Source organism: Arachis hypogaea, chromosome 6 (assembly GCF_003086295.3).
Source record: "Arachis hypogaea cultivar Tifrunner chromosome 6, arahy.Tifrunner.gnm2.J5K5, whole genome shotgun sequence".
NCBI classification, from domain to species: domain Eukaryota; kingdom Viridiplantae; phylum Streptophyta; class Magnoliopsida; order Fabales; family Fabaceae; genus Arachis; species Arachis hypogaea.
Genome location: NC_092041.1, coordinates 9,341,545 through 9,368,461, shown reverse-complemented (window position 1 = coordinate 9,368,461; position 26,917 = coordinate 9,341,545). Strand labels below are relative to the sequence as shown.

The 26,917-nt window shown below is 32.0% G+C and overlaps 2 protein-coding genes across 12 annotated transcripts; one reads left to right on the top strand and one right to left on the bottom strand.

Moving 5' to 3' along the window:
- Positions 1 to 5,146: 5,146 nt before the first annotated feature.
- Positions 5,147 to 7,228, bottom strand: LOC112805286 (uncharacterized). The gene has a single exon (XM_025847685.1). It carries the CDS (start codon positions 7,226 to 7,228, stop codon positions 5,147 to 5,149), a length of 2,082 nt encoding a protein of 693 aa, XP_025703470.1.
- Positions 7,229 to 8,360: 1,132 nt separating this feature from the next.
- LOC112695871 (negative regulator of systemic acquired resistance SNI1-like) lies at positions 8,361 to 12,429 on the top strand. 11 transcript variants are annotated; one of them, XM_072196668.1, is made up of 11 exons: positions 8,420 to 8,812; positions 8,938 to 9,060; positions 9,490 to 9,609; positions 9,882 to 9,928; positions 10,728 to 10,820; positions 10,979 to 11,020; positions 11,186 to 11,375; positions 11,451 to 11,521; positions 11,628 to 11,697; positions 11,907 to 11,972; positions 12,112 to 12,429. In XM_072196668.1, the coding sequence occupies exons 7-11, from the start codon at positions 11,373 to 11,375 to the stop codon at positions 12,328 to 12,330; spliced, it is 429 nt and encodes a 142-aa protein (XP_072052769.1). In that variant the 5' UTR covers positions 8,420 to 8,812; positions 8,938 to 9,060; positions 9,490 to 9,609; positions 9,882 to 9,928; positions 10,728 to 10,820; positions 10,979 to 11,020; positions 11,186 to 11,372; the 3' UTR covers positions 12,331 to 12,429. The 11 variants fall into 11 exon arrangements, with proteins under 11 accessions (XP_072052767.1, XP_072052768.1, XP_072052764.1 ...); XM_072196666.1 differs by lacking the exon at positions 8,938 to 9,060 and having other exon boundaries at positions 8,361 to 8,812; XM_072196669.1 differs by lacking the exon at positions 10,979 to 11,020 and having other exon boundaries at positions 8,450 to 8,812.
- Positions 12,430 to 26,917: the final 14,488 nt, after the last annotated feature.

Sequence of the window (26,917 nt, the reverse complement as noted above, 5' to 3'; positions counted from 1 at the left end):
TAGAAGTTGAGTCTGAAGATGAGTACTAGAGGGTAAAAATCTGGGTAGGATAGCTAGGGCTGGGTTTTCGGCTGGAACTGTTGCCATGCAACCGGTCGGATCGTGTTTTTCATAGAAGGAACGATTTTCAGAGTTTTTATATGTATAGCTGTGTCATGGAGGAGTTGCGAGTGAAGCTTCCCTTTACTAGTTTTGAATGTAGTGTTTGAAACAATGAACTGTGCGCCTCCAAGTACATCTAATGGCTGGGCTTTTATTAGATGTTTCCAAGTTTGATGGATTTCCTTGAAGTTAAGCCGGATTTAGAACTGTTTTTCTGTTTGTTCAGGCTAAGGGGTATGGAAGTGTATGGATTAATCTGAATAGTACGCAGGTTTTCTGTTTTTAAACTTTATAAATCTTCTTTTAAGGATTTCAAGGAAATGTATCTGAAAGTGAAATCCGTTGATGAAGATTTTCCTTTTTACATTGATGAAAATTTGGGGGAGAAATTTCCTATGTATTGGTGTTGCCATCCGCACACATACTGGGCCCGAGTTTATAAACGGTCAAAATGAGTGTATAATTTCATTTCTGCTAGAGATGGTTGAGAAAAGTGGTTTGATTTCTGTGTCTGATTTACTTCCTTGGGAGGAAGATAAGGGCTCTGTTATAGAATACTTTGGTAAGGTTTCGAAAAACTGTTTTTAATGTTATGTGTTTTGATTGCTAGCTAAATAACTGTTTGGTTTTCAGCCGGTGCTTTTCCAGGGTGACCGATCTAGCTTAGTTCGTTTTAAAGCAAAAACTTTGAGGGTTCGTCGTCTAATCAGGATAAGGTTGATGGGGGTGCGAGGTTAATCAGCCCCACCGAGAGGAAGGCAATTGTTTTTAAGAAAAGGAAGACAGAGTCAACTTTGTCGGGAGATATGCAGGGTAAGGATGAAAATGTTCGGCTGGATGATTTATCAGCTTTTGACGAAGCAGCAGAGGCTACACGTATTTGAAGAGGAAGGCGAGAGCTCGTCTGTGTGGAGCCAAAGTTTCCATTTAATATTGTTGCTGATGAAGTCGTTCAGACTGTGACGGACGTGAGGCGAGTAGAGGAGGTTGGGGATATAGGTGTTGATCAGTTTTTACAGGTATCGGTTGTTCTTGTTTGTTTTTGTTGTTGTTTTTTTTTTTACTGAATTTTGATATGTGGATACTAGGTGTTGGGGTTTCGGCTAGCTTCCATTGGTCGTAGCCAAGAGAAAAACATAGGAAGTCGGTTGGTGAGGTTTCGCAAGTTTCTGAATTGAAGGAACAACTTTTGTTGAAAGAAACGAGCATAGTTGAGTTGAAGAAAAAGCTGTCTGAGGTCGAGAATGAACTGAAGGTTCAAAAAGAGTGTTATAAGGAGATTTCTGGTCTGCTGAAGAAAAAGGAAAATGATTTGTCGAGTTTGAGTACTCAGGTGGTTGAGGTATCGGCGAAGATGAAAGATCTTGAGAATCGTAGGGAAGGAGATGTGCTGGATGCTTTTGCTGAGGGTTTTCAACGGGCTGTTAACCAGGCGAGGTTTTTGTGTCCGGAAGAAGACTTTTCCGCCATGGATCCCGGTAAAGTAATTCGGGATGGTAATCTTGTTGATGATGAAGAGGAAGAAGGCGGTGACAATAACTGATATTTTCTTTTTAGGAAAGAAAAAATTTTTTGTTTTGAATTGAGGATCTGGTTTTATTATGACTGAGCAGTAATATTTTGTATCTAAGTATTTATCTGTCAGAAAACTGTTTTGATTGGGGTTTGTTTGCTTTCCCCACCGTGTATTTTGTTGCCTTCTGATGGCTTTAATGACAGTTTGGATTATTGCATTTGCGCATTCGTATAGTAATAATGCGACTTTTGGATGTAATCTGTTTCTCCTTTGAAGGAGTGTAATTTGGTCTGGAGTAAGGCCCATTCGGGGAATGAGTGATCAGTTTTATTAAAGTGAAATGTAAATTACAATGTATTAACAGCAGTACCTGTGAAATGTATAATTTTTTCAAGGTAAGCCAGCCTCGTTAAAACCTCCACGAGCAAAAACCCTTTGGGAAAAATTCTCGTGGTAGGAAAAAGAGTACTGGCCTGCTGATTTACTTAACTGTAGTATCGCTTCAGGGAGCCGACGTTCCATGTGCTAGGAAGTTTAGTGCCATTAATGTCTTCCAACTTGTACGCCCCTCTGCCGAGGACTTCAGATATTTTGTAGGGACCATCCCATGTTGCAGCAAGTTTCCCATGAGAAGGAGGTCGGCGGGCTTGTTCGGTCTTTCTGAGTACCAAGTCACCAGCGTTAAAGGTCCTCGGTCTCACCTTCTGTCCATATCGTCGGCTGAGTTGTTGTTGCAGTGCTCGGTGTCGAATGGCTGCTGTTTCTCGTATTTCCTCAATTAGATCGAGTTCTGCTTGCCGAGCTTGGTCATGCTCTTTAGCTATCGTCCGCATTGAGCCATGTGAGACTTCTATAGGGATCATGGCCTCAGATCCATATACCAAACGGAATGGGCTTTCTTTTGTTGTTGAATGAGCGGTAGTATTATATGCCCATAACACTTCTGGTACGAGCTCGGCCCATAATCCTTTTGCGTCGTCCAGCTTTTTCCTTAAAGCCTGGAGGATAACCTTATTGGCGGCTTCTGCTAACCCGTTTGACTGTGGATGTTCAACTGAAGAAAAATGCTGTTTTATTTTAAGATTCTGCAAAAAAGCTTTAAAACTTTGGTCGATAAATTGACGGCCATTGTCAGTTATAATATTACTCGGTATGCCAAATCTGCATATTATGTTTTTCCAAACGAAGCTTATCATTTGTGCGGATGTGATTTTTGCCAAAGGTTGTGCTTCAATCCATTTGGAAAAGTAATCAATTGCTACTACCAAGTATTTTACCTGTCTTGGAGCAGTGGGGAAAGGTCCTAGAATATCGATTCCCCATTTTTCGAATGGCCAGCTTACCGTCGAATGGTGAAGATGCTCTGCCGGTAGATGAATGATCGGCGAATGCCGCTGACAATTGTCACATGTTCTGACCTTGTGTTTGCTATCTTCCCATATCGTCGGCCAGTAGAAACCGGCTCGGAGGATTTTCTGTGATAGGCTTCGAGCTCCAGAGTGTATTCCACAGATTCCCTCGTGTGCTTCTGATAGTACAAGCTCGGCGTCTGCCCTGTTCAAACATTTGAGTAGAGGTCGAGAGTATCCTCGCCTGTACAGGTTATCATTTAACAGTGTATAATAGGAAGCCTGTCTTCTAAATTTACCCTTATTGTCAATGTAGCTCGGAATTGTTCCCGAACGGAGGTATTGAATGTAAGGTTGTTGCCAATTTTCTTTATCAACAATGTTTAGAACGTTATGTGTATCAATGCTCGGCTTATCTAGTGTTGACTGTAGGAGGGTAGTGGTGTATGTCTGTGTAGTTGCTAATTTTGACAGAATATCTGCTCTATGGTTTTGTTCCCTAGGAATATGAATGATGTCTATTGTTGAAAAATTTTGTAACAGTTGATGAACAATATCCAAGTATTTTAATAAGATCGGGTCTTTTGTTTGAAAAGTGTGGTTGACCTGCTGGACAATTAATAATGAATCACAGTAAACTCTTAAACTATCAATATGTAGATCGGTTGCTAACCTGAGCCCTGCGATGAGGGCTTCATATTCAGATTGGTTGTTGCTGGCCTTGAATGAGAATCTGAGGGAGTGTTCGAGCACTATCCCATCCGAATTTTCGAGTAGTATTCCAGCGCCCGCGCCTTGAGGGTTGGAAGCCCCGTCTACAAATAAGGTCCAGGTTGGACTTGATGTGTCTGAACATGGTTCTGTAAGCTCGGCGATAAAGTCTACGAGGTATTGGGACTTGACCGACCCTCGTGGCTGATATTGAATGTCAAATTCTGACAACTCGATAGCCCACTTGATTAGTCTTCCTGCTAATTCGGGTTTTGAAAGAACCTGCCGTAAAGGTTGTCCTGTTCTGACGATGATTGTGTGACTTTGGAAATATGGTCGGAGGCGTCTTGATGAGAACACTAGAGCTAAGGCGAGCTTTTCCAGCCTTGGGTAGCGAAGCTCGGCGTTTTGTAAGGACTTGCTCACAAAATAGACTGGCTGTTGGTTCCGATCTGTTTCTGTTACAAGTGCAGAACTGATAGCATTGTCAGTGATAGATAAGTATAAGTATAATGGCTCGCCGGGTATTGGCTTTTGTAAGACAGGGGGTTTTGAAAGAAACTCTTTTAATTTCTGGAAGGCCAGCTCACAGTCCTGGTTCCATTCAAAATGCTTTGCATTCTTTTTTAAACATTGAAAGAAATTTGACGATTTAGGTGCTAAGCATGGTAAAAATCTAGATAAAGCGGCTAATCGTCCTGTTAGCCGTTGGACCTCTTTTACTGTGGATGGGCTTTGCATGGTGAGTATTGCTTGACATTTTTCTGGATTTGCTTCAATTCCTCGGCTTGTGAGGATGAATCCGAGGAACTTTCCTCCCTGCACTCCAAAGGCGCATTTTTCTGGATTTAGCCTCATGTTGTATCGCCGGATCTGTCCGAAGATTTCAGCTAGGTCTTGGATATGAGAGTCGCCGAGCTTTGTTTTGGCGACCATATCATCAACATAAACTTCTATATTTCGGCCGATTTGCTGCTGGAAAATCTTGTTCATTAGCCGCTGATATGTGGCTCCTGCATTCTTTAGACCAAAAGGCATGACATTATAGCAATAATTTCCGTTTTCAGTTATGAAAGCCGTTTTTTCCTGGTCCATTTTGTGCATAAGAATCTGGTTGTAGCCAGAGTATGCGTCCATAAAGCTTAAAGTACCATAGCCACAAGAGTTGTCAACCAGTGTATCAATACAAGGGAGAGGATAAGCATCTTTTGGGCATGCTTTATTTAAATCAGTGAAATCGACGCACATGCGCCACTTACCATTGTTTTTTCTTACCATAACCACGTTAGCGAGCCATGTTGTAAACCGGATTTCTCTGATGAAGTTTGCATGAATGAGCTTTTGTACCTCGGCAATTGATGCTTGTCGCTTTTCGGTGCCGAGGTTTCTTTTTTTCTGGGAGATCGGCCTAGCTGCTGGATTTAGTGCCAATTTATGTGTTATAATAGAAGGGTCTATTCCTGGCATGTCAGCGGAGGTCCATGCGAATAAGTCGGCATTCTCCTGCAGGAAGCTTGTCAGATTTTTCGTATCTTCTGGAGTCATGGAAGTACCTACAAAAGTAAATTTTAGTGGATCGTCTTTTAAAATGATTTTTGTCAACTCCTTCGTTCGGCGTAGGCCGGTCCTGAAAGTCGGCCCGTGGGTCAAGTTCGGATATTGTTATCTGTTCCGACTTTATAGAGTTGACATGTGACTGTCCGACTTTTTTGGGTGGCTTTAGGCTTGTGTTGTAGCATTGCCTCGCCTCCTGGAGATCTCCGTGAACTGTAGCTATGACATTGTCCTGCACAGGGAACTTAACACAGAGGTGAACAGTGGAAACAATTGCAGCGAATTTGTTTAAAAATGGTCTGCCTAATATAACGTTGTATGGGCTAAAACAGTCGACCACAAGATACTGGATATCCTGTGTATTGTGTAATGGTTGCTCACCGAGTGTGGTTTGTAACCACACTGATCCGAGTACAGGAACTCGTTCCCCTGAAAATCCAACCAGGTCTCCCATGTATGGCTGCAGAATGTTGTTACTCAGCTTCATCTTTTCAAAGGCGGTGAAAAATAGAACATCTGCACTGCTTCCTGGATCGAGTAAAACTTTCTTCACTATCAGGTCTCCCAGCTGAATTGAAATGACAACAGGGTCATCTAGATTGGCATCGGCACCGTTGAAGTCGGTTGGTCTGAAGGTTACTTCTGAGATGTTCGTCGGTGGCCGAGGATGGCTTGGGGCATCCGTAATTGCTAGCATAGCCCTGTAAGTACGCTTTCTGGCTGAGCTTGTGTGTCCTCCTCCAGCATAGCCTCCTGAGATACAGTTTATTACCCCTCTAGGTTGTGCCGGTGCTTTGTCCTTTCCTTTTGAGGAGGTGCCAGCTGCTGATGTGTCTGGTGTGGGGCTAGTATTTTTCTGCATCTGCCCTGCAATAAATTTATCGAGATGTCCTTGTCTTGCTAGCCGTTCGAGGAGATCTTTGGCGATGACACATTCATCGGTGGTGTGTCCGTGTTTCTGGTGAAAGGTGCAATACTTTGATCTGTCGACGCCCTTTGACTCGGGGTAATTGCCAGCTTTGCGAGGAGGCTTGATTAGTTTGGAGTTTAATATCTCCTTTATGATATCATCCCTTTTCGTATTGAATTTGGTGTATGAGTCATATCGTGGAACTGGCTTAAATGCTTTTCTGCTATCCCGAGGTTTATCGTCGTCCTTATTCGTTGCTGATCTTTCCGTTTTCCTTGCTTGTCTGAGTTCCTCAACGTCGATCTGCCCCTTGGCCTTTTCACGAAATTCGGCTAAGGTTTTTGGCTTGGTTACTGCAATAGTTTCCTGGAATTTGCCAGGGCGAAGGCCGCTTTTTATGGCGTGCAAATGAACTTCTGGATGGAGGTCGGGAATTCTCATGGCGACCTTTTTAAAGCGAGTGATATAGTCCTTCAGACTTTCTTGTGCTCCCTGTTTTATGGTCGTCAAGTAATCAGAATCGTGGAGATATATCGCGGATGCTGCAAAATAATCCTCAAATTGGGCGGCCAGCTCCTGAAAACGAGATATCGAATCTGCAGGCAAAGAACAGAACCAGTCAAGTGCAGGACCGTCTAAAAAAGATGGAAAACATCGACAAAGAATTGGGTCAGATGCACCGTTAACGATCATAATAGATCGGAACTTCTTGACGTGCTGTTTTGGGTCACCCAACCCGTCGTATGGGGTTAAAGTCGTCGGCAGAGTGAATTGTCGGGGGAGTTGGAAGTTCATTATATCTGCTGTGAATGGTCCTGCCGAGTTGTCGGGTTGTTCTTCTTCGTTATCGGGTTGGGTTTCATCATGGCGCGGATTTCCTTCATTGTCGCTCTGCGGTGTCTCTGAGACATGAGTTCGTTCGTTGTTTTCATGATCGTGATTTTGATGCTCTAGGCGAGCTTGTTCTAATTGTGCGATTTGGTTTTGCATTCTCTGGTTTTCCTCTGCCATTCGCTGATTTGCTTGTTGGAGTTCAGTCACCATCCTCAGAAGTTCGGATGGAGTTGGCGGGGGAACGTCAGCCATGGAAGTGTATGTAATTTTTGGGGCCTGCTACGAATGATATTTTTAGAATTTTTCGGGCCCCACGGTGGGCGCCAATGTTCTTACCAGGCTGAGCCGAGGTATAGGTCGCTCCTTCTGGTAAGGTCGGCAAGCTTCCTGAGATACGTCCCGGACTTCGTCGGTCAGAGAGAGGTGGAGGTGGGTACCTTCAAAGGCACTCCGACGCTCAAGTTAATAGGTGAAAAATATATGAGGAGTTTTTCTTAGAAAGATTGCATACCTCTTTCGTTTCTGTCCTTTGCTTTTATATTTGTTCGGATTGGGATGACCGTTTTGTCTAAGTTGTAACGTCTGAGGAGAGCATTAATCGCATGTCCGACGTTATGGAGATAAATGCTGATTATTGCGAATGTTCGGCCATTATTGTCGGTGCGTTACCGAGCTATAACTCGTAACCGATCTTACTGGTCATATCAATGAATTTTGTTATATCAAAATTGTACAAGTACATTATTATTAGTGTAACTATATCGATTTATACACTAGAGGACCACTGCCATTCCTCCAAACACTAACATAATTAACTAAGTCACAGTAACTAACTAACCACTAATAGAAACTAACTCACTCATCCTCCCAATAACAAAATTCCTTTTTCTAAACTATTATAATTTGAAATATAATTTAAATTAATTCAATTTAATTTGTAATTCCTATTTTAATTTTATTGGTTTAATTATCTTTAACAAAATAAAATTTTAAATTTTGAATATTAAAAAATAAAGAACTAAATAATTTAGTTACTAGAATAATCAAATTTCTTTACAGCAATATAAAAAAAATATTTTATAAAATGTGAAATATGTATTTGTACATAAAAGAGTTAATTAGGGACTAATTTTTAGTATATTAATAACATAATTAAATAATTATATATTCATTATTGGCGTTTATTATATACACATTAAAATTTTACCATCGAATTAATAAAGAATCACTATTAAAAAATACTAGATTACAAACAGATTTTTTCAATAAAATTTTACTGATAAAAAATATCAACAAATTTTTGATAAGTTTTCTGTCCATAAAAAATATTTTTTTTTTTTACAAAATTTATAGATAAATTCTAACATTTCTCGATAATTTTGTCGATAAAATTAAAATTGAAATTTAAAACTATCATCGACAAAAAATCCTTCAATAATCATTAATAAATCCCTCCAAAATTAAATCTTGATTGCATAAGCACAAAACACACCATATTCGATGATGATGAAACTTCATTCATTCAACACAAAATCACCGTTCATTTTCTGCGATCCTTCCTTTAAGCTTGCTCTTCTTCTATCTCTCTGATTCGAGTTGAAAATGTGACTTCTCCGTCGCTTCTGCTTTGTCGCCGCTCGCTTGCACGAGCTCCCTCCGTCACTGCTCGCTTGCACGAGCTCCCTCCGCCGCCGCTCGCTCGCATGAGCTCCCTCCTCTGCTGCTCGCGTTACACGAGCTCCCTCTGCCGCCTCTCAGCTTATGTCTCTCTCTGTCTCGCGCCATCCATCCTCGCCGTTCACAACCTCGTCGTGTCACCAGATCTAAAACCTACATGTATGTCTTTATCTATTTTAGATTCTGGAATTTCTATTGATCTATATTTTGTTTGGAATTCAAATGTTCATACGTTATTATTGCATCTAAAACTCAATCTGTTCCACTTTTATTTTATTGTTTAGATTTTTGTTCTTGAATCCTCTTCAAGGTTCGAATTTGGTTTTGAAAGTAGCTCCATTAATTGTTATGGCTAAAAGTTTGCGCTGAAGATAATCTATTATGCCTTTTAGAGTTCTGCTTCTGAGGTAACTATAATTACCAGTTCATGAAATGCAATGTGCTAAGTACATAGATTTAAATTACTCTCTGACTGATTAGAATGAGGTTTTCAGAGGAGAGATGTATACTAAATAAAATAGTATCACTTAAAGAAAAAAATTGTTACACTGGTATTGTTTATAATATATATTTAATTCACATTTTGAAAATTCAAAGCATTGATTTACTAATTTATGTTGTTTTGCATCATTATTTTTTGGAGTGATCTCAGTCAACTCAATTGTTGTTCTGATTGAGATCTCTAAACCTTATCTTGAAAGAATTTTCTTACCATTAAAACCGACTTTATCTGTTTGGGTTCTACTGTTAGTATAATGAAGGAGCCTTGTTAATTCTATTTTGTTTCGTGATTCATGGTTTCTATGAGTTTGTATGTAATATCTTCTATTTGATAGGTTGGGACTCCAATTTGTATTCCTTCTAGAGACTTCATTGACATTGGCCGCATTGCCTCCATTGAAAATAACCACACGCCAGTTGATTATGCAAAGAAAGGGCTGAAAGGAGCTATTAAGGTACATATGCCTACAGAAAATTGATTTTTCAGATCTTAAAACAAAATATACTACAAAATATCTTAAACAATTTAAGCCTTACCTATGGTCAGTTTTTGGCTGTGTCAGCGAGAGAGTAGAAATAAAGGATAAGTGGCTGCAAAACAAGGGAACACATTTTATTTATTTATTTTTATTTATTTATTAGTTTGGTTTTTTATTTCTCTTTGTTTTGGTCCTAAAATCATATCCAATTCGGTTTATTTCCTTTTGAATTTTAATGTTCAAAACAGAATGTTGAAGTATTCATGGACGCATTTAGAGCAGTAATTGAAGAGAGGTAACACGTCTATTATTTTGTGGAACTTCAGGAATGATTTGACCTCGAATGCCTTTTGTATTAATTCAAACCTTGCAATGTGGTTTGATCTTGAATGTTTATGCTTTCACCCTGAATATGAATATTTTAGGCTTATTTAGATTATATCTATGATGGTAATATAGACAAATTTTGGCACCTTTGACAGAACTGTATTTCATGCAAACATATAATATTTTCTATTGAATAATAACATATAGTGAATCTTATTATTTGAGGGAGATTTTGTCCACTTATACTTGTTTCCAGGAAGTGGTACTTCCTTCTCGTTGCCCAGATGGAACTAAAAATTATCTGCTCTTAGAACACCTTTTATGAAAGTGAGTTTCCATTAATAACTAGAAGAGTGAAAAGGATTACAATCCACTTTCCCGGATACGGATTGACTTATAGATTTGATTTTTTTATTATTATTACTTTGCTCTTATTAGTTTGGCTCAGCATCCTTCCTTAAAATTGAAATTGATGAACCTGCTGCACAAGCTATCAGTGCTTTTCTATTACTATTACTATTACTATTACTTTGCTCTTATTAATCTAAGAATGATTTTGTTTCATTATCAGTGCTTATCCTATTTGATTTAGTTAGAACCACTTCATGGATATTTGTTGAACTAATGTAACCTAATACATAGGAAGTGAAGCTATACTTCTGGGTGCCTAGACTCTACGTGGAATAAGTGAAGCTATACCCTGTTGAGACTATCACTATGGAACAATTAACTAAAGTTATATATTTTGTTTCTGCCTTATGTTTTAGGCTGAGAAAAAAAATCAAGACATTTATTTTAAGAAGATTGTAAGATGTGTTGGATAACCCATGAGCCACTTGGAATCTATTGCATCATCAGCGGTAATTACATAGTAACACTTTGTTAATTTTCCTTTCTATAAATAGGTTCATAGTGTATGAGTGTAAGAGCATTTGGTGCAACAGTAAGATTTCTACCTCATGACATGATGACTGAGTTGAATGTTGACTAATATTGCTATATATATGTATACATGTAGGGATTAACAAAGACACTAGACTTTATAATTGACACAGCATTGGTGATCATCCTTTTGATCCTTACATAGCACTTCTGAAAACATTTGGTATCCTAGTAGTAGTTGGGGCTGCAAATGAAATCAAGTCTAGCCCTGCAAGCCTATTCTTCGGTATTACATATATCTGCACATATTGTTCATTGTTTCAATTTTTCTGGTTTGGTGCAGGATTAAAAACAAATGTCATGTTTTCGCTGTGCACACCAAGTGTTCAATGGTTTGCTTATTTGTTGGTTTGAGCTAACATGCACATCTAGAGATTCAAAAGAATACTGAATCTCAGTTATCCAAACACTTTCATACTTTACATGAAGTAGTGAAAAACATCTGTGTCTCTGTTGATAAGTTTTTTGTTATGGTAAGTTTCTGAAACGATTATGTATTTTGAAGTTCAAACAACTTTTTTTTTAATTAATATTCTGGATTAGTTTAGATTAAGGACCTTGATATATCAAGGAAGAAAGCAGATCTTGAAGGCCACACAACAAGAGCAGATGGTCTGAGGTAGTTGTTTCGATTAATTATGTTTCTCTAGGTTCCTTTCAATTGATTTTTCATTTTTATTCAATGCTCCTGGCTAAAATATGTCCGACATCCTATTTTGATGCAGAAAACCTTTGATGGACATAATTTTAGATCAACTAGCTTACAACATAGATACCATCCCCCTATTTCTTAAGGTTGAGTGTGAACATTGTCTCTCTGCTCCTCTCACCCTTTTTGCAAATAGCTGTCTGTATAGGATTATCCCTTTCCTTTTGAAACATTTTCTTCTAGTTATACTAATCAAGAATCAAAATAAATCTCACTATATGATATTTACATAGTATTGATGACATGACAGTTATGTTATGGCTAATCGTTCTATTTTTACTGCGCGTGATTGCAGACCTTCAGTGAACCAAAATGGAAACTGGAAATAGTTGTGCATTACCTGTGGAAATACATGACTAAGGTAATCAGCAGCTAGATTGTTTGAAAATCTACTTGCTTAATATTATGTATTGTTACTTTTGAAATGGAGACTCAACGGATAGTAAGCTACAGGTTTCATAATCTCTATTTAATTTTGTTTGTTTTATACATAATTGCAGCCTTCTGTTCACACTCGAAAGTCAAATGGCTCTCCTGAGGATGCAACATTTGAAGTGGCTTTGAAATGCTTCTCAAATAAAACTGGCACTAAAAGCACTATTAAAATAATTGGTCCAGATGTAATGCAGTTCCTTGTTGGTCACAGGTATTCCTTTTTTGTTATTTTGGTAGGAAGGTGGTTATGTAATAGAAGTAATGGTTTGATTCCTGTTATTTAAAAGCTTTACTGTCTTCCTAACCCTCATACATGGATTGTAAGCATTTTGCATAATGTGATTGGTGAATTTGGTTATAACGAGAGAAATTTTTCGGGGTTATTGGTTCAGTTCTTGATATTCTATATGGCTATAAGGCATGGTTGTTTGATTTCGCTTTTGCTCTTGCCGACTTAGGTTGTCTATTTTAAGCTGAATGTGTATGTAGAGCCTCTACTTTGCTCTGCTTTAGAATTGTTCCTAGTCCTAGTCCTAGAAATTGATTTTGCAACCTCTACAAATTTTTGTTGAAAGTTCATGAATTAAAACATATAGAAGGCCAGATTTTTGTATTTTCAACTTTTGATTGAGAACTAGTTTACTAGTTTCATTTCATGGTAAATTAGTTAATTCATATGGTCCCTTTAAGCTGCTGGAAGCGACCCCACAACTGGTGGCAAGAAGCATGAGCACCTAAAAAAATTTTTGTTTGAGGGAATTTGCTTAACTAATGTTAAGCAAAGACAATAGTGGACAAAGAATATGTACTTTGAAAACTTAAATCGTTATTTAATTGGAATTGATTTGTATATAATAAAATAATATATTTATATAAATATACATTTAAAAAATATTTTACTATTTTAAAATTATTTTGCTAATAAAAAATAATAGTTTGATTGATTTTTGAATTCTTTAACTTATTTATTATCAACCAATTTTTTTTCTTAAATCAAATCGATTTAGTGACTGATTTTTAGTTAATCCAATTGAATTTAGATAGTTCAACTTGATTTTCAGAATCATGATTATTTCCTAAATTTCTTTCACAAAAGTATGTCTAACTTTTATACTTGTTTAACTACAAACTATATACAATCACAAAAAAAAACTACAAACTATATACACACTAAAAATATTATATACACACTAAAAATTAATTACTAAATTAATAATCATATATATATATATATACAAAAAAATTATTAGAGATATAATCAAACTAGCACATTAGGTAGAGTTTTGGTGAGTTTAAGAATTAGACTAATTAAATTTGATCAGCTCGAGTTATTATATTTTTTTTTTACTAAATTTAAACCGATTAAATTTGAGTTGGAATAGATCGGATATTTAGAAGTGTTGAATGAGATGGCCACTCCGCTCGTGCGATGGTCGATACCGGCGCCACGAGACGAGGCTACTTCCATCCCGTCAGCCTAAGAAGGTAGCAAGACGACTAGCTTGAAGCTAGGGGATCGGGTAAAAGCTCTGGTTACGGTAGTTCGAAGTTCCAATTGTAAAGGAGTTTTTTAAGTTCTTCCCCTGAGATTAGGAAGAGATTCTTCAGAACAACAGAAATGCACCACTTTTCCAACCAAGAAAATAAATGCTTTAGCGATGGCGGATAAAGGAAGTACAAGAGTTCCACCGCCCTTACTTAAGGGTCACGCAGTCGAATATAATCTATTAAAGCAAAGCCAAGAGGCGATAGTGGCACCGGTCTTATCGTTCCATGAGGAAAAGACATTTTTTTTCAATGCCAAGGTGATGATTTTGATTTCTGGGGAAAAAGAGTGATAGCTAGAAAGGAAAGGCAGCGAGCTTAGTATGCAAAAATTAAAAAATGTGAAAAAATATTACGTAACACAAAAAATTATGTTAAAAAGTGGAAAAAAAATTAATGACTAAGATGAGATTAAAATTAGTAAAATTTAAATTATATAAATATTATAGTTTTTTTTAATATAGTATGTTAGGTAATTTGTCCATCGGATCGGTTTAGGTTCATTGACCCCCTAGATTTGATACCCGAACAAATTAAGGTTGAGTATAATTGAATTTTATTTTTACTCGATTACCCACCAGGTATAATGCTCAATATAAAATCGGATTTGGTTAGATTTAATCAGATAATCGAGTTACTTGTATCTTCTTAATTAGATAATCAGGTTATCCGTACCTATTTATATTCTTATAAAAAATTAGCTACTATATATTTGTGTATAACTATATGTATTGTTTAATTTATTTTTAATTTATATTTTATATTTTAACATATATTCCATGTAGATAGTTGATTTGATTAAGGGTGTTAACGGATCGTACTAGATCGGATACGATCAAAATCTCGAGCTAATATATACTAAACTCATTGAATTCAATATTTGCATTTTTTCTACTCGGATATGATTTGAAATTTATATTTACGGATGGGATCTGATTTCAGATATATCCGTAGAAAAAAATTAAAAAGAATTCTTTTTAAAAAAAAGTCAATAAAATCCTTTTTCACTCTAATATTTTTTTTATTCTTTCAAGTATGTTTATTTTAAAAATATTATTAAACTATTTTTCTTAAATAATAAAAATAAAATAGTACAAGATATATATAAATAATAATTATTAATTAAAATAAAATATAAATACAACATATTATTTGGTGTAGATACATATAAATACTATAAGTGTGCGGATATAATCTAATTCATGAACACTCCTAAATTTTATAATTATTTTTTTGTGTATAAATAATATTATTGATATTTATACATATTAATTTATATTTTTTAATTAAATAATTAGCTACCAAAATAATTAAATTTGACATAATAAAATAATTAAATTTATTTACAATAATATAATAAAAAATTAGAAGATGTCAAATATATATTTATAAGCAATGATTGATTGATAACTAACTTTTAGCATATATTTAATATTATTGCTATTATAACGAGGACTGTGATATTTGGAATAATTATTTGGTCTCTTTCGATTTATCTCGTATTTGTTTTTCTTTATCATTCTCACAAATTTAAAAGAATAATTTTAAAATGGTTGTCGAGTAAAGTGAAATTTGATTTTTCTTTTTTAAGTTTTTTAAGAATTTTGGTAACTATTAAATTATAATAATTCCTTTTTATTTGTGGTGTTGTATAAAAAATAATTCATAAAAAATATGATTTGATAGATACATTATATTTGATAAAATACAAATAATAATAATTGTTTATGAAAATTTTTTTCCCTTCACACTTATTTATTTTAGATGAAGTAATAAGTTCCTTTACATTGTGTTTCAGAAAAATGAAATATTGTTTTTAAGTTAAAAAAAATGTTCTGGTAAATAAATTTATAGGCTAAGTATGATTTTAGTTTTTACGGTATAAGTTGAAATTTTTTTTTTTATACAAAATCGTTCATAAGATTTAACTTAATTTTAAAATTGTCATTCGAACCAAAATACCATTTTCCTTATTCCCCAAAATATCCGATTCTTTTTCTTCATCACAGCAATACTCAATACCTAGTTTTTCATCTCAATCACAATTATATCTCTTCTTTTTCTTTTTTTAAAACTAAAATTTGAACAAAATTTCAACTACAATTTTAACAAAGCAACATAATTTTAATAACAACAACAAAATTTCAACTAACTAATATCAAAAAATCAAAATAGAGAAAAAGAATTCAACAACAACAAAATTTCAACGAAAAGATATAAAAAAATCAAAACAGAAAAGCAGAAAAATAGAATAGAATAAAAAACAAAACAGAAACAGGAAAATAATAGAATCAATACCTAAGATAGAATCAATATCCAATTTGAAATCAGAGTCAATAAGGATTAACAAAATAAGAATTGGAATAGAAGCAAAATAATTAGAAACAGAAGCATAATAATCAAGTTAATCTGAAATAGAATTGGAACCCGGCGACGTGGAGCAACGACGAGCAACGAGGAGAAGTGGCGACATGCGAGGAGCAGTGGCAACATTCGAGGAGCAACAGCGAGCTAGCGAGGAAGAAGAGTAGCGGCGAGATCCAGCGGCGAGGATACGAAGCAGCAGAGGAGCTTCAGCGACGGCATTGAGTTCAACGGACGGCAGCGGTGGCAGTAGGCGTGATAGCGGCGACACTCCTCCTATGGCCTCCCTTCCCCCTGGCGTGATTTCCTTTCCCACCTTCCCTTTTCCTTTCTTCTTTCTTCCCCTCCCCTTTACGTGATCCTTTTTCCCCTTTAATTTAATCTCTTTTTTTTTAGTTAGGGATAATTTAATAATAAAAATTAAATTTTTGATAAAAATGATAATTTTAAAATTAAGTTACAATTTTGTATGAAAAAAAAATTAAAAACAAAAAACAATTTTGACCTATATCTTAAGAATAAAAAAATAATACTAATAATAATTACATTTGCAAACAAGTAAAAAAAATAGAAATAATACTAATAATTACATTTATCAAAAAATAATTTACGAATAAAAAAAAAATAGTGCTATTCACACGTATTATATCATGATGTGTTGTACAAAATTATAAACATGCAGATTTATAATCCTGCAATGTTAAAGAACGAAAAAAAAACAACGAAAGTTACGTTTTAACATAAAAAAGAAAAAAGAAAAGAAAAAATATCGCCTGCAAACTAGGAGAGTTGCCTAGGAATACTAGTATTATGAATATTATTATATTACTATGATTATTATTGTTATTAGCACTAAAACAGGTTATTATTATTATTATTATTATACGGAATTGTATATTTATTATTGTTCTGATTATTTACTGTTTTATTTATATTATTGTTACTGTTAGTTAATATTAAGAATATTAGTATTATTAATATTATTATATTATTATTAGATTATTATTATTAATATTATTGTTATTGTTATTATTATTATTATTAAAAATTTAAAACACAATTTACGTTTTGGTTATTATTAAAAAAAATTAAAAAATATAAAATACAATCTGCATTTTTTAATTTGTGATTTACACTGATATTATAACAATATAAATATTTATTTTATTGTATAACATTAATATATTTTATTAAAAATATTATTTGTATAATAAAATTAATTATATAAATTAATTATTAATATATTTATATATAAATATATACATAATTTAATTTATTTTTAATATATATTTATATTTTAATATATATTTTTTATTATTAAAAATTAAGTTTATTGGTTTATTTTAATATATATAGTATAGTCTATTTTCATGTGTAAAAAAATAGCCACTAAAAAAATAATAGCTTGTGACAGAACGTACATAAGGTACAATTCGCATCACCACTCCTGACTCCACCACGCTGCGCTTTTTTCATTTTGCTCCAAAAGAGCCGATGACGACTCTTCTTCATCTAGTCGAGTTTGAGGTTGTTAATTGGTAAATTAGCTCAATTTTATATGTATATAAATAAAATATTATTAATATACATATTTTATATATATTTAATTTATACTTTTAATATTATATATACATATGAAATAGTAATATATAATTATATATATTACTAAATTTTAATTATTTAAAATTTTATATTTATTTTTATATATAATTTTAATGTAGAATAAAAATAAAAAATTTATAATTTATTGATAGATAAATAATATATAAAAATAATTTTTTAAAATATATAAATTATAATTTATTGATATAAAATTATAGATTATGTACATATTATTTAAAATAGTTTGTGAGTGCTCGTAAATTTTTGATGAGTCGAATTTGAACTTAAGAAATATATTCGATTTTTAATAAGTCGAGTCGTGAGCCAAACTCAATTCTCGTGAGTTAAACTTGAACTTAGTCTAATTCGACTCAATTCGACTCACTTCTAATCTAGGACTATATATTTATTATTGTAATGGCTGTTCACCAGTTTTGGTTATATTATTGTTACTTTTAGTCAATATTAAAAATACTAGTACTATTAACATTATTATATTATTATTAGATTATTATTATTAGCACTACTTTTGTTGTTATTATTATTATTAAAACGCAACCTCCATTTTGGTTATTCTTAAACAAATTTCGAAAATACAAAATACAACTTGCATTTTTCAACTTGGGATTTGCATAATAACTGTATAAAAATATATTTTATTGTGTAACACCAATGTTTTTTTATTAAAAATAATATTCATATATTAAAATTAATCACAAATATACTTGTATATAAATATATGTGAAATTTAATTTATATACAAGTAAATTTCAATAATAAAAAATAGTATAAGAAAAATATATAGTTGATTTTTAGTAAATTTCAATAATAAAAAATAGCATAAGATAAATAAAAAAAATATTTATAAAAAAATTAAACAAATTTAAAAGTGACTTTTACTTGAAGAAAATATTTAAATTTTTGAAATGTAAGTCTTCAACAAATATTAAAACATTACATGATCAATAAAATTTATAATTTCTATCAACAATACTAAATTTTAAATTCTAAACTCTAAGTATTAATAATATAACAATAAAATATTAACTAAAATATTGAATATTGAATAATATTAATAAAACTATTGATCTTTAATATATATTTTTTTATTAGAAGAAGCAAAAAAACAAAAGGAGAGCAAATTAGCAACTATACCAATACCATGAATCTCTTTGTTTAGGAAATTAGCAACCATACCAATACCATACCAAAGAGATTTAAATTATAATTTTAATTTAGTTTTAACTCATTCAATGTCACGTACATTTAAATTTAATTTGATATCTTAAATAAGTATTAAATTAGATGAATAAATAACACTATTCTTATTAAAATATAGGAAATTATTATTATTATTATTATTATTATTATTATTATTATTATTATTATTATTATTATTATTATTTAAAATTAATTTATCATCAATTTAAATTTTATATAAAAATCTGTAATTAATTAATAAATTACTATTTATACAAAATAAAATTTAAAGATTCAATATTTATTTAAATAAATAAATGAGTTATCTTTTAACTAACTTAAATTTATTTATTTATTATTTTGGATTTAAGTCATCTAACACTTGTATTGAAATTTTTTTTATCGAATAGATTGAATAATTTTTAATCTTAGACATTATATTACACATTTACACATATATAAGTATAAACTAATTCAAAATGTGAAATTGAGAATGATTTATTAAATTAGTATTAATGGAATTATCCATTAATAAAACACAAGCAGGAGCTCTTTTTTCTTAAAAGGAAAAGAAAGTAAAAACTCTCAAAAAAGTTGCTAGTAATTAATAGAAAAAGGCAGTAACGTTTATTAGTGCATCTTGGTTCGCTTCTCATAATACATTTGGAATCTGTAAAACAAGGACCTTATATGTGAAGGGTATCGCACCAAAGTTGGATCTAAGGATTATGGGAAGGTCTTCATTTTTTTTTCACTTTCAATGTCTACAATATAAAAAGTTTATATTTGTTTATGATGTAAAAATATTGATACTAACTTGACAGGTTACCAAGAGAACCTCCTCCCCCCCCCCCTTTTCTTCCCTATAGACAACTGACAGAGTGACAGTAATAAAAAGAGCTCAAAGTGAATCTAAAAAAAAGATAAATTTTTTAATAACTGATTTATTAATTTCAGAGTGAAAAATGTGTAATTTCTTTTGTTCCTAATTTTTTAACAAAAGGCAAAGGTGATATTTCAGTTGATACTTTATTCTCTTCCATCATATTTATTAAAAATTTTAAACATTAGTCATCAATTATTCATACTTTGTTTATGGTAGAAATGGCAGCCCATGTTAATATTGGTATACTTTATTCATACTTAGTTGTCGCTCAGATTTATTCAAATCAATTTTGTTATTAAAACTAAGTTTGAACAATTGTACTTTTCAATTGCTGGTTGCATTATGAACTTGGAAATATGCTTTTGCTGAAAAAACATAAGGCACAAAATGATTAGCTTTATTTTTACATTATACCTTTCTAAATGACCCTTTTTTGGTGAATTTAGAATTCCATGTGTGTATATAGGTATTATTCATTTGAAAAGAAAAAAGAAAGTTAAAAAGGTAAATCAATTAGCAATAGAAAGTGGTTAATAGGCTTAGTCTTTTCTGTCGTAGTATGACTTATTTATGTATTTATGAATTTTACTTATACAAATTATCACAAAAAACTTTGAGGATATAAAATGTAATAATTGGAGTTATGAAAAAGGTTATAAAAGATGTAGAAAAAGTAGATTTTTATATTTTGAAGACTTTTGAACAAGAAATTTAGATGAAGCCAATAGTTATTGAAGATAGCAACTCCATTTGATTTGTTTCGTGTTTTTAATTACATGATGGATAAGGTGGAATTGAAGAACATTCAGGATTTTGAAGTCATTACTTCCTTTTTTTTTCCCCTTTATTTTAGAAATTGAATGAAGAAAATATAAAAAACATGAGCTTTGTTTAAAGGGTTGCTGAATTTAGTTACTACAAAGTATAAGCAGTGGCTTACGGCTGATATTGATAATATTGATATATACACAATTTGGTGGATATGGATGTGTCTTATGATAGATTTGATTAATTGAGATGATGAACAAAAATCATCTATCTCAGTGTATGTATGTTACTGTTTCATGGAGTAGTAGCAACTTTTTAGAATTGAATTGAATTTGCAATTGTTTTGAGAGAATGTTATTTGTAATATTGGCACAAAATTGTTTGCTGGCTATGTTTTATAGGCCTATAGTGCAATTTATTTAATCATCATATTCTATAGTTTGAATATAGGCCTGTAGTGTTATAGTTTTCAAATAATAATGCACTATTTTAGTTCAATTTTGGTGTGTTTATGAAACTATAGATAAACTATAAGTTAGAACCGAATGTAGGGTGAAAAAGATCCGCAGAAGAGAAACGGGCTAATTCTATCCCATCAACATTTCTATGATATGTATTACACGTTTAGCTAAAATCAATTTATTAATTACAATATCACATTTAATATTGCTTAATATTTTTTTATAGTATAATATTTACATGGAAAGGAAAACTGAGTCATGGAAGAGAATTTCATTTTGTTGGATCTACTAAGTAACAAGACTTTAGACAAATAATATATTTATATATATATATATATATATATATATTGATTTTTTTATTCTTCATGTATTGGTATCACTTTTTCATTTGCAATACGAATGCAATTTATATTACGCACCTCACCTTTCTTTCAATATGTCTTTTTTTCTTAATTTGCCGAATTATTATTATTATTATTATTATTATTATTATTATTATTATTATTATTATTATTATTATTATTATTATTATTATTATTATTATTACATGAGCCTATATATTTATTATTGTTATGATTGTTCAGTGTTTAATGTATAATTGTATATATTACCATAATTCTTTTCATATGTAAAAAAAATAGCCATTAAAAAAATAATGGTACATAAGGTACAGTACGTTCTCACGCATTGGCATAACCACCATATCACTTTCCACCACCACGCCACCATGCTGCCACCATGCAGCAACTTTTTAATTTTGCTCCAAACATATTATATATGTATTTAATTTAGATTACTCATCAGACGATTACTCTTCTTCTTTTGTGAGCATTCCCAACACTCTTCTAAGCACCTCTTTCTCTCATTGCTGCTGCATTGTGAGCACTCCAAGTCCTCACTCTTCTAAGCACCTCTTCCTCTCATTGCTCATTGCTGCTGCATTGTGAGCACTCCAAGTCCTCACTCTTCTAAGCACGAAAAGCAGCCAAGTAGGTGGCCATCAATCTCAGGTAAGCACTCACACACAGATTTTTCTATTTTGAAATATCTAGGCTTGCAGCATTTTTCAATAACTTTCAGTAATGGTTTTCAAGTGCTTCAGGTTAAAATGGAGGGCGCTCCTCATCAATCAGATAATAGCGGGTCTTCTCAACAGGCAAGATAATATATTTTGTTAAACAATAAAAAACTATATGCTCTGTTAATATTTTTATAATGTTGGTGACGTTCATAAATTTATTATTATTAACATTTTATAATTTTATGAATGGTATATTTTAAAAAAAAGTTTAGAAATTAAATTTTGTTTTGTATTTTTTTGTATTTTTTAAAATATTTATTCAAATATTGTTATAAAAATTTATATTTGATAGATAAGTCATTTTTTAAATATAATTTTTTTTATAACTTACAAAAAATATAATATTTATAAATTTTTTTATATTTTTAAATCATTTAAATATTATTTAAATATTATTTTTAATATATTTATTCAAATATTGCTACAAAAATTTATATTTAATAGATAAGTCATTTTCTAAATATAAATTTTTTTATATTCAAATATTACTGATTATAGTACAATGTATAAATTTGAAAATATTTTTTTATTATTAAAATTTGATAATTTTATAAATGATTATATTTTTTAAAAATAAAAAAAATTAGAGCTTTGAATTTTTTTTTACATTTTTTAAATTATTTATTTAGATATTGTCAAAAAAATTTATATTTAATAGATAACTCATTTGCTAAATATAAATTTTTTTATTATTTAAAAAATATAATATTTATGAATTATTTTTGTTGTATTTTAAATTATTTAAAAACTGTTTTGTTAATAATATTTTTAAAAATATATTTTAGAATAAAATTATTAACATCATATTATATATTTTTTACTTCAATTAATATTTTTTATATGATACGATATTATTTTTTTTAAATAATTTATTCTGATATAAGGATAAAAACTAAAACTTTTTTTATTTGATTTTAGGATCAATCTGAAAATCAAGTAGTCCGTTTATCTCTTGAATCCTCAAATCATTCTTATCAGACGGCTATCTCAAACCAGGCACCGGTATGTTCAAATTTTTTAGAATGTTAGAATCAGTTTGATGTCTTGCTTTCATAATATTCGGTACCTTCCATTTCTCTCTTTCAGGTGTTCATAGAAAAAATAATACAAAATATTTTTTTTTGGTCGATATACAAAATATTTTGTTTAGTACTGTTTTTGGTAATAATGCGGGCCAGAAGCTCAGGATATAGGGCTAAGTAAACTAACTTGGGCTCTGGAGGTTACAGGGTCAGCCTGTATCTCAGCCCGTTAAGTATCATAGGAATTTATATAAACAATCATTTTTCATATTTTCATGACCATAAAAACAATAAACTTCATCATTTATATTGCGTGTATGTTAATTAGAAGCATTACTTTTATTTTATTTATTCGGATGCTTATCCAAGAAATACAAAACAAGGATCTTGGTGGGAAGTTTGAACACTGAAATCCTCTGATTTAGTTCCTGATTTGTTGATTCTTCTAACTACAGCCGCAAAATACACATAGGACTTTTAGAACTTGGACCACCCTGCAAACTTTTTTCATATTAAATATGCAAGTGAGTTTTTTTTTTCTTCTAAAACATACACATAGGAGAAGTACTTTAACAATAAGAAATCTGTTGTTAATACCTCTTCACCTGAAATCTGCCTCATGAGACAACCATTATGAAGTGTATATATAAAAGTGACATTTAATTAATCTAAGTTCAAAATATAAAAGTGATTTGATTTATACAAGTCAGTCAAATTATATGTTATATCTTTATATTATTTTTTTAGGAAACAATAAGGAAAATGAGCAACCTATTCTGCATCTGATAACACTCTTTGACAGGGAGCGCTTAAATTCATCATTCAACTACCCAAATGGATAGAAAAATTTAATAATTAACAATAGTAGCAGTACTAATAAGTAATAATAACAACAGTAACAAGAAATAAATAAAGCATCAAGTGAAAAATGTTACAAATAATTGCCATAGAAAATTTATACTCATTCATCACATTCAACTTACATCCAAGCTAAGAGTAACACATAACCTTACTACTGTTATGAGCCCCCTCAGCTATATATATAGATTCAGCATAATGCTATTCTTGCTTTTTCAATACTCAGAATAAATACATCAATGGGAGATTATAAAATTAAACAATCTAGAAGAAAAAAAATTAATCTGAACAGAATTTGAAACCTTGTCAAAATTTCCAAGTGTCTTAGTGGATCCTCTTTATGAAGTAAACACATCCTCAACATTGAACTACAGCATCTTCTTTGGAACCCTCATACTCTATTGATATAAAACATTAGGCAAGAATAAAATACAAGGAGACATCTTCAATTATATATAGAAGTTATGAAACTTCAATGCTAACAAATCCGTATAAGGCATAACAAAGTCATAGTATCCCCTACTTTCAAATTTCAATTATGATTATACACAAATTTGATCCTACTGAACCCTAAATTTGCAAATTTGCTCCCTGGGATTACGTGTATCATAGATATAAAAATAAAAAACATGAAAAAGAAAGAAGAAAGATATACCATCCATGGCCTGAGTGATTGATTCGAAATCCGTGAAAGTTTTTGGTTGCTCTGTTGCGAGAGCTCTGAATTAGAATGATCGGGTCGCGATTTCACTGCAGAATGTGAAAAGAACAGAATAGATTAGGGTTCATACTCGTAAAAGAGGGGAAGAGAAGGGCGACGAGGGCAACGGTGATCGGCGAACGCAAACTGCAGTGTGGTGAAGGCTACGCTGTGGTGATACTTTCTCATCTCTTCTCTTCTCCTCATATCAAACGAGCGTGAATAATAGGGTGGAAGAAATAGGAAGTAAATCTGCAAATGAGAAAGAGTGAGAGATATAGACTCAGTATAGTGCCTAGTGAGTGTCACAGTATTAAATTTGAAATAACTGAAAGTTAGCAGTATAAAACAAATAGAAAAACACAACTTACTGAAAAGGATGACCCCATTGAACAAAAAACACAGCTTCTGACAAAACTTGTTGTTTCCTGCGAGAGAATTCATCCACATATTAATATGATTGAAGAAATAGCAATATACTGATATGTTAGTGATGAGTAACAAATCACAAAAATAATATCAATGTGTTGACAAAAGAAATTTTCATCCAATAAAAAGTGTTGACATAAAGATTCTTCAAGTAGATTATGAATAATAGAAACCACATTTACAAATGATTTGGTAAATTGCAAAAAAAAAAAAAAGTAAAACAATTAAGAGATTATTATTTGAAATATATAACTAACCTGCGTCCAAGCCCATGTTCGAGGCACTAAAATGGTTTCTTCAGATCAACATAAAAAAAAAAGTGTGAAAAAGTAGCAATTGGGTAAAAATTCACCTGGATACTATATAGTATGATATCTTTGAGGAGAGATGAGCGATTCTGCGTTGCGGAGGTAGCAGAGTATGCTTCACAGAGAAGATCACATAAAGCTGCTGAAGATTACCGAACCCGCGGCTGAATCGTCGGAAAGTAATGAAATAAGGTATGAAGAAGAATGTGAGATATGGCTCCGTATTATGAATCATATTTGAAAAAATTTGAAATGAAGAAAAAAAACATGCAAACCTGGATTGGCCGCCGGTTAGATCTCACCGCTATGTTCTTGTCGCTGCTGCTGTGCTCTCTGCTTTCTTAGTCTCGCTGGATGTGCTCTCTGTGCTTGCCGCTCAGTTCTTTCTCCGATCTACTCTCTTCTTCCTCCTCCGTACCCACCACCACCACATTAATAACCACCACGAACTCCACCGCGACCATTGCAACCACCACCGCCAAGCCTCCTCCCCAACCATAGCGGTCGCCACCTCATCCACCGCCATAACCCCTACCACCACCGTTGCTGTCTCCTTAATCACCACGACTTCACTGAACGTTGGAGCCATCAGGTACGGCGGCATCAACAGTCTTGTGCGTCCATGGATTCTGCTCTCTACCTTCTTCTTTCTTCAATACCAAGCTCGTAACAGAGGAAAGCAATATTGAGAGAATTGAAGAATTGGGTAATACTCGTGGGTTTATATATAAAAATTTAAATTTCAACAAAATATGAATTTCAGAATTTTTTGTGACTCTGGTGAGTCAAAATTAAAAGAGCAGGAGAAATGAAGAGAAAAATGATCAGAAAGAAAGAATAGGTTAAAGTATCTTCTAGGAAAAGACTCTAACCATAACTAAGCATAAAAATAGAAGGCATAAAACTATGGAATAAAGAATAAACTAATCAACTAATGTTTATGCATGTATGAATCATTGCATGCCATGTGAATGATGATGGACATGTCATAAACAGTACTTTCATAGCTGAGAGTATTGACAACATAAAATTTTACTAACTTAAAACTTTTTATTAGAAAAATAGTATTAGATTAGATTAGATAAATAAAAAATTTAATTAAAAAAATTAAATTCTATAAAAATTACATGTCAGTAAAAACTCTTCTTAGTTTGCTACTTGTTAGTATAGAAGATTAGTTTGGTCATATGTTATTTTAAAATATCAAAAATAAGAATAAGAACTAAAATTATTATATATTGTTTTTTTTTTTTAATTTGATCACAGGAACATGTACTTGATTTTTCTGACCATGTCGAACCCCCAAATCACCCCTTTCAGTTGGCTATCTCAAACCTTTCACAGGTGTGTTTCTATATCATGTTCTGTTAATATTAGTTTGGTTATATTTATTTTAAAGTACCAAAAATATGAATAAAAACTAAAACTATTTTAATTTTTTGTTTCATTTGATTTCAGGATCGAGAACTTGATTTATCTCCTGAGATAGATCCCTCTCTCCATACCAATAGCTCAACTTCTCTACAGGTGTGTATATAAATTTACCCAATAATAAGAAATGATATCATGTTCTGTTAACACTTTAAGAATGTTAGACCTAATTAATTTAGAATTTGATTCACCATTTTTTAATCGAATCGATCCATC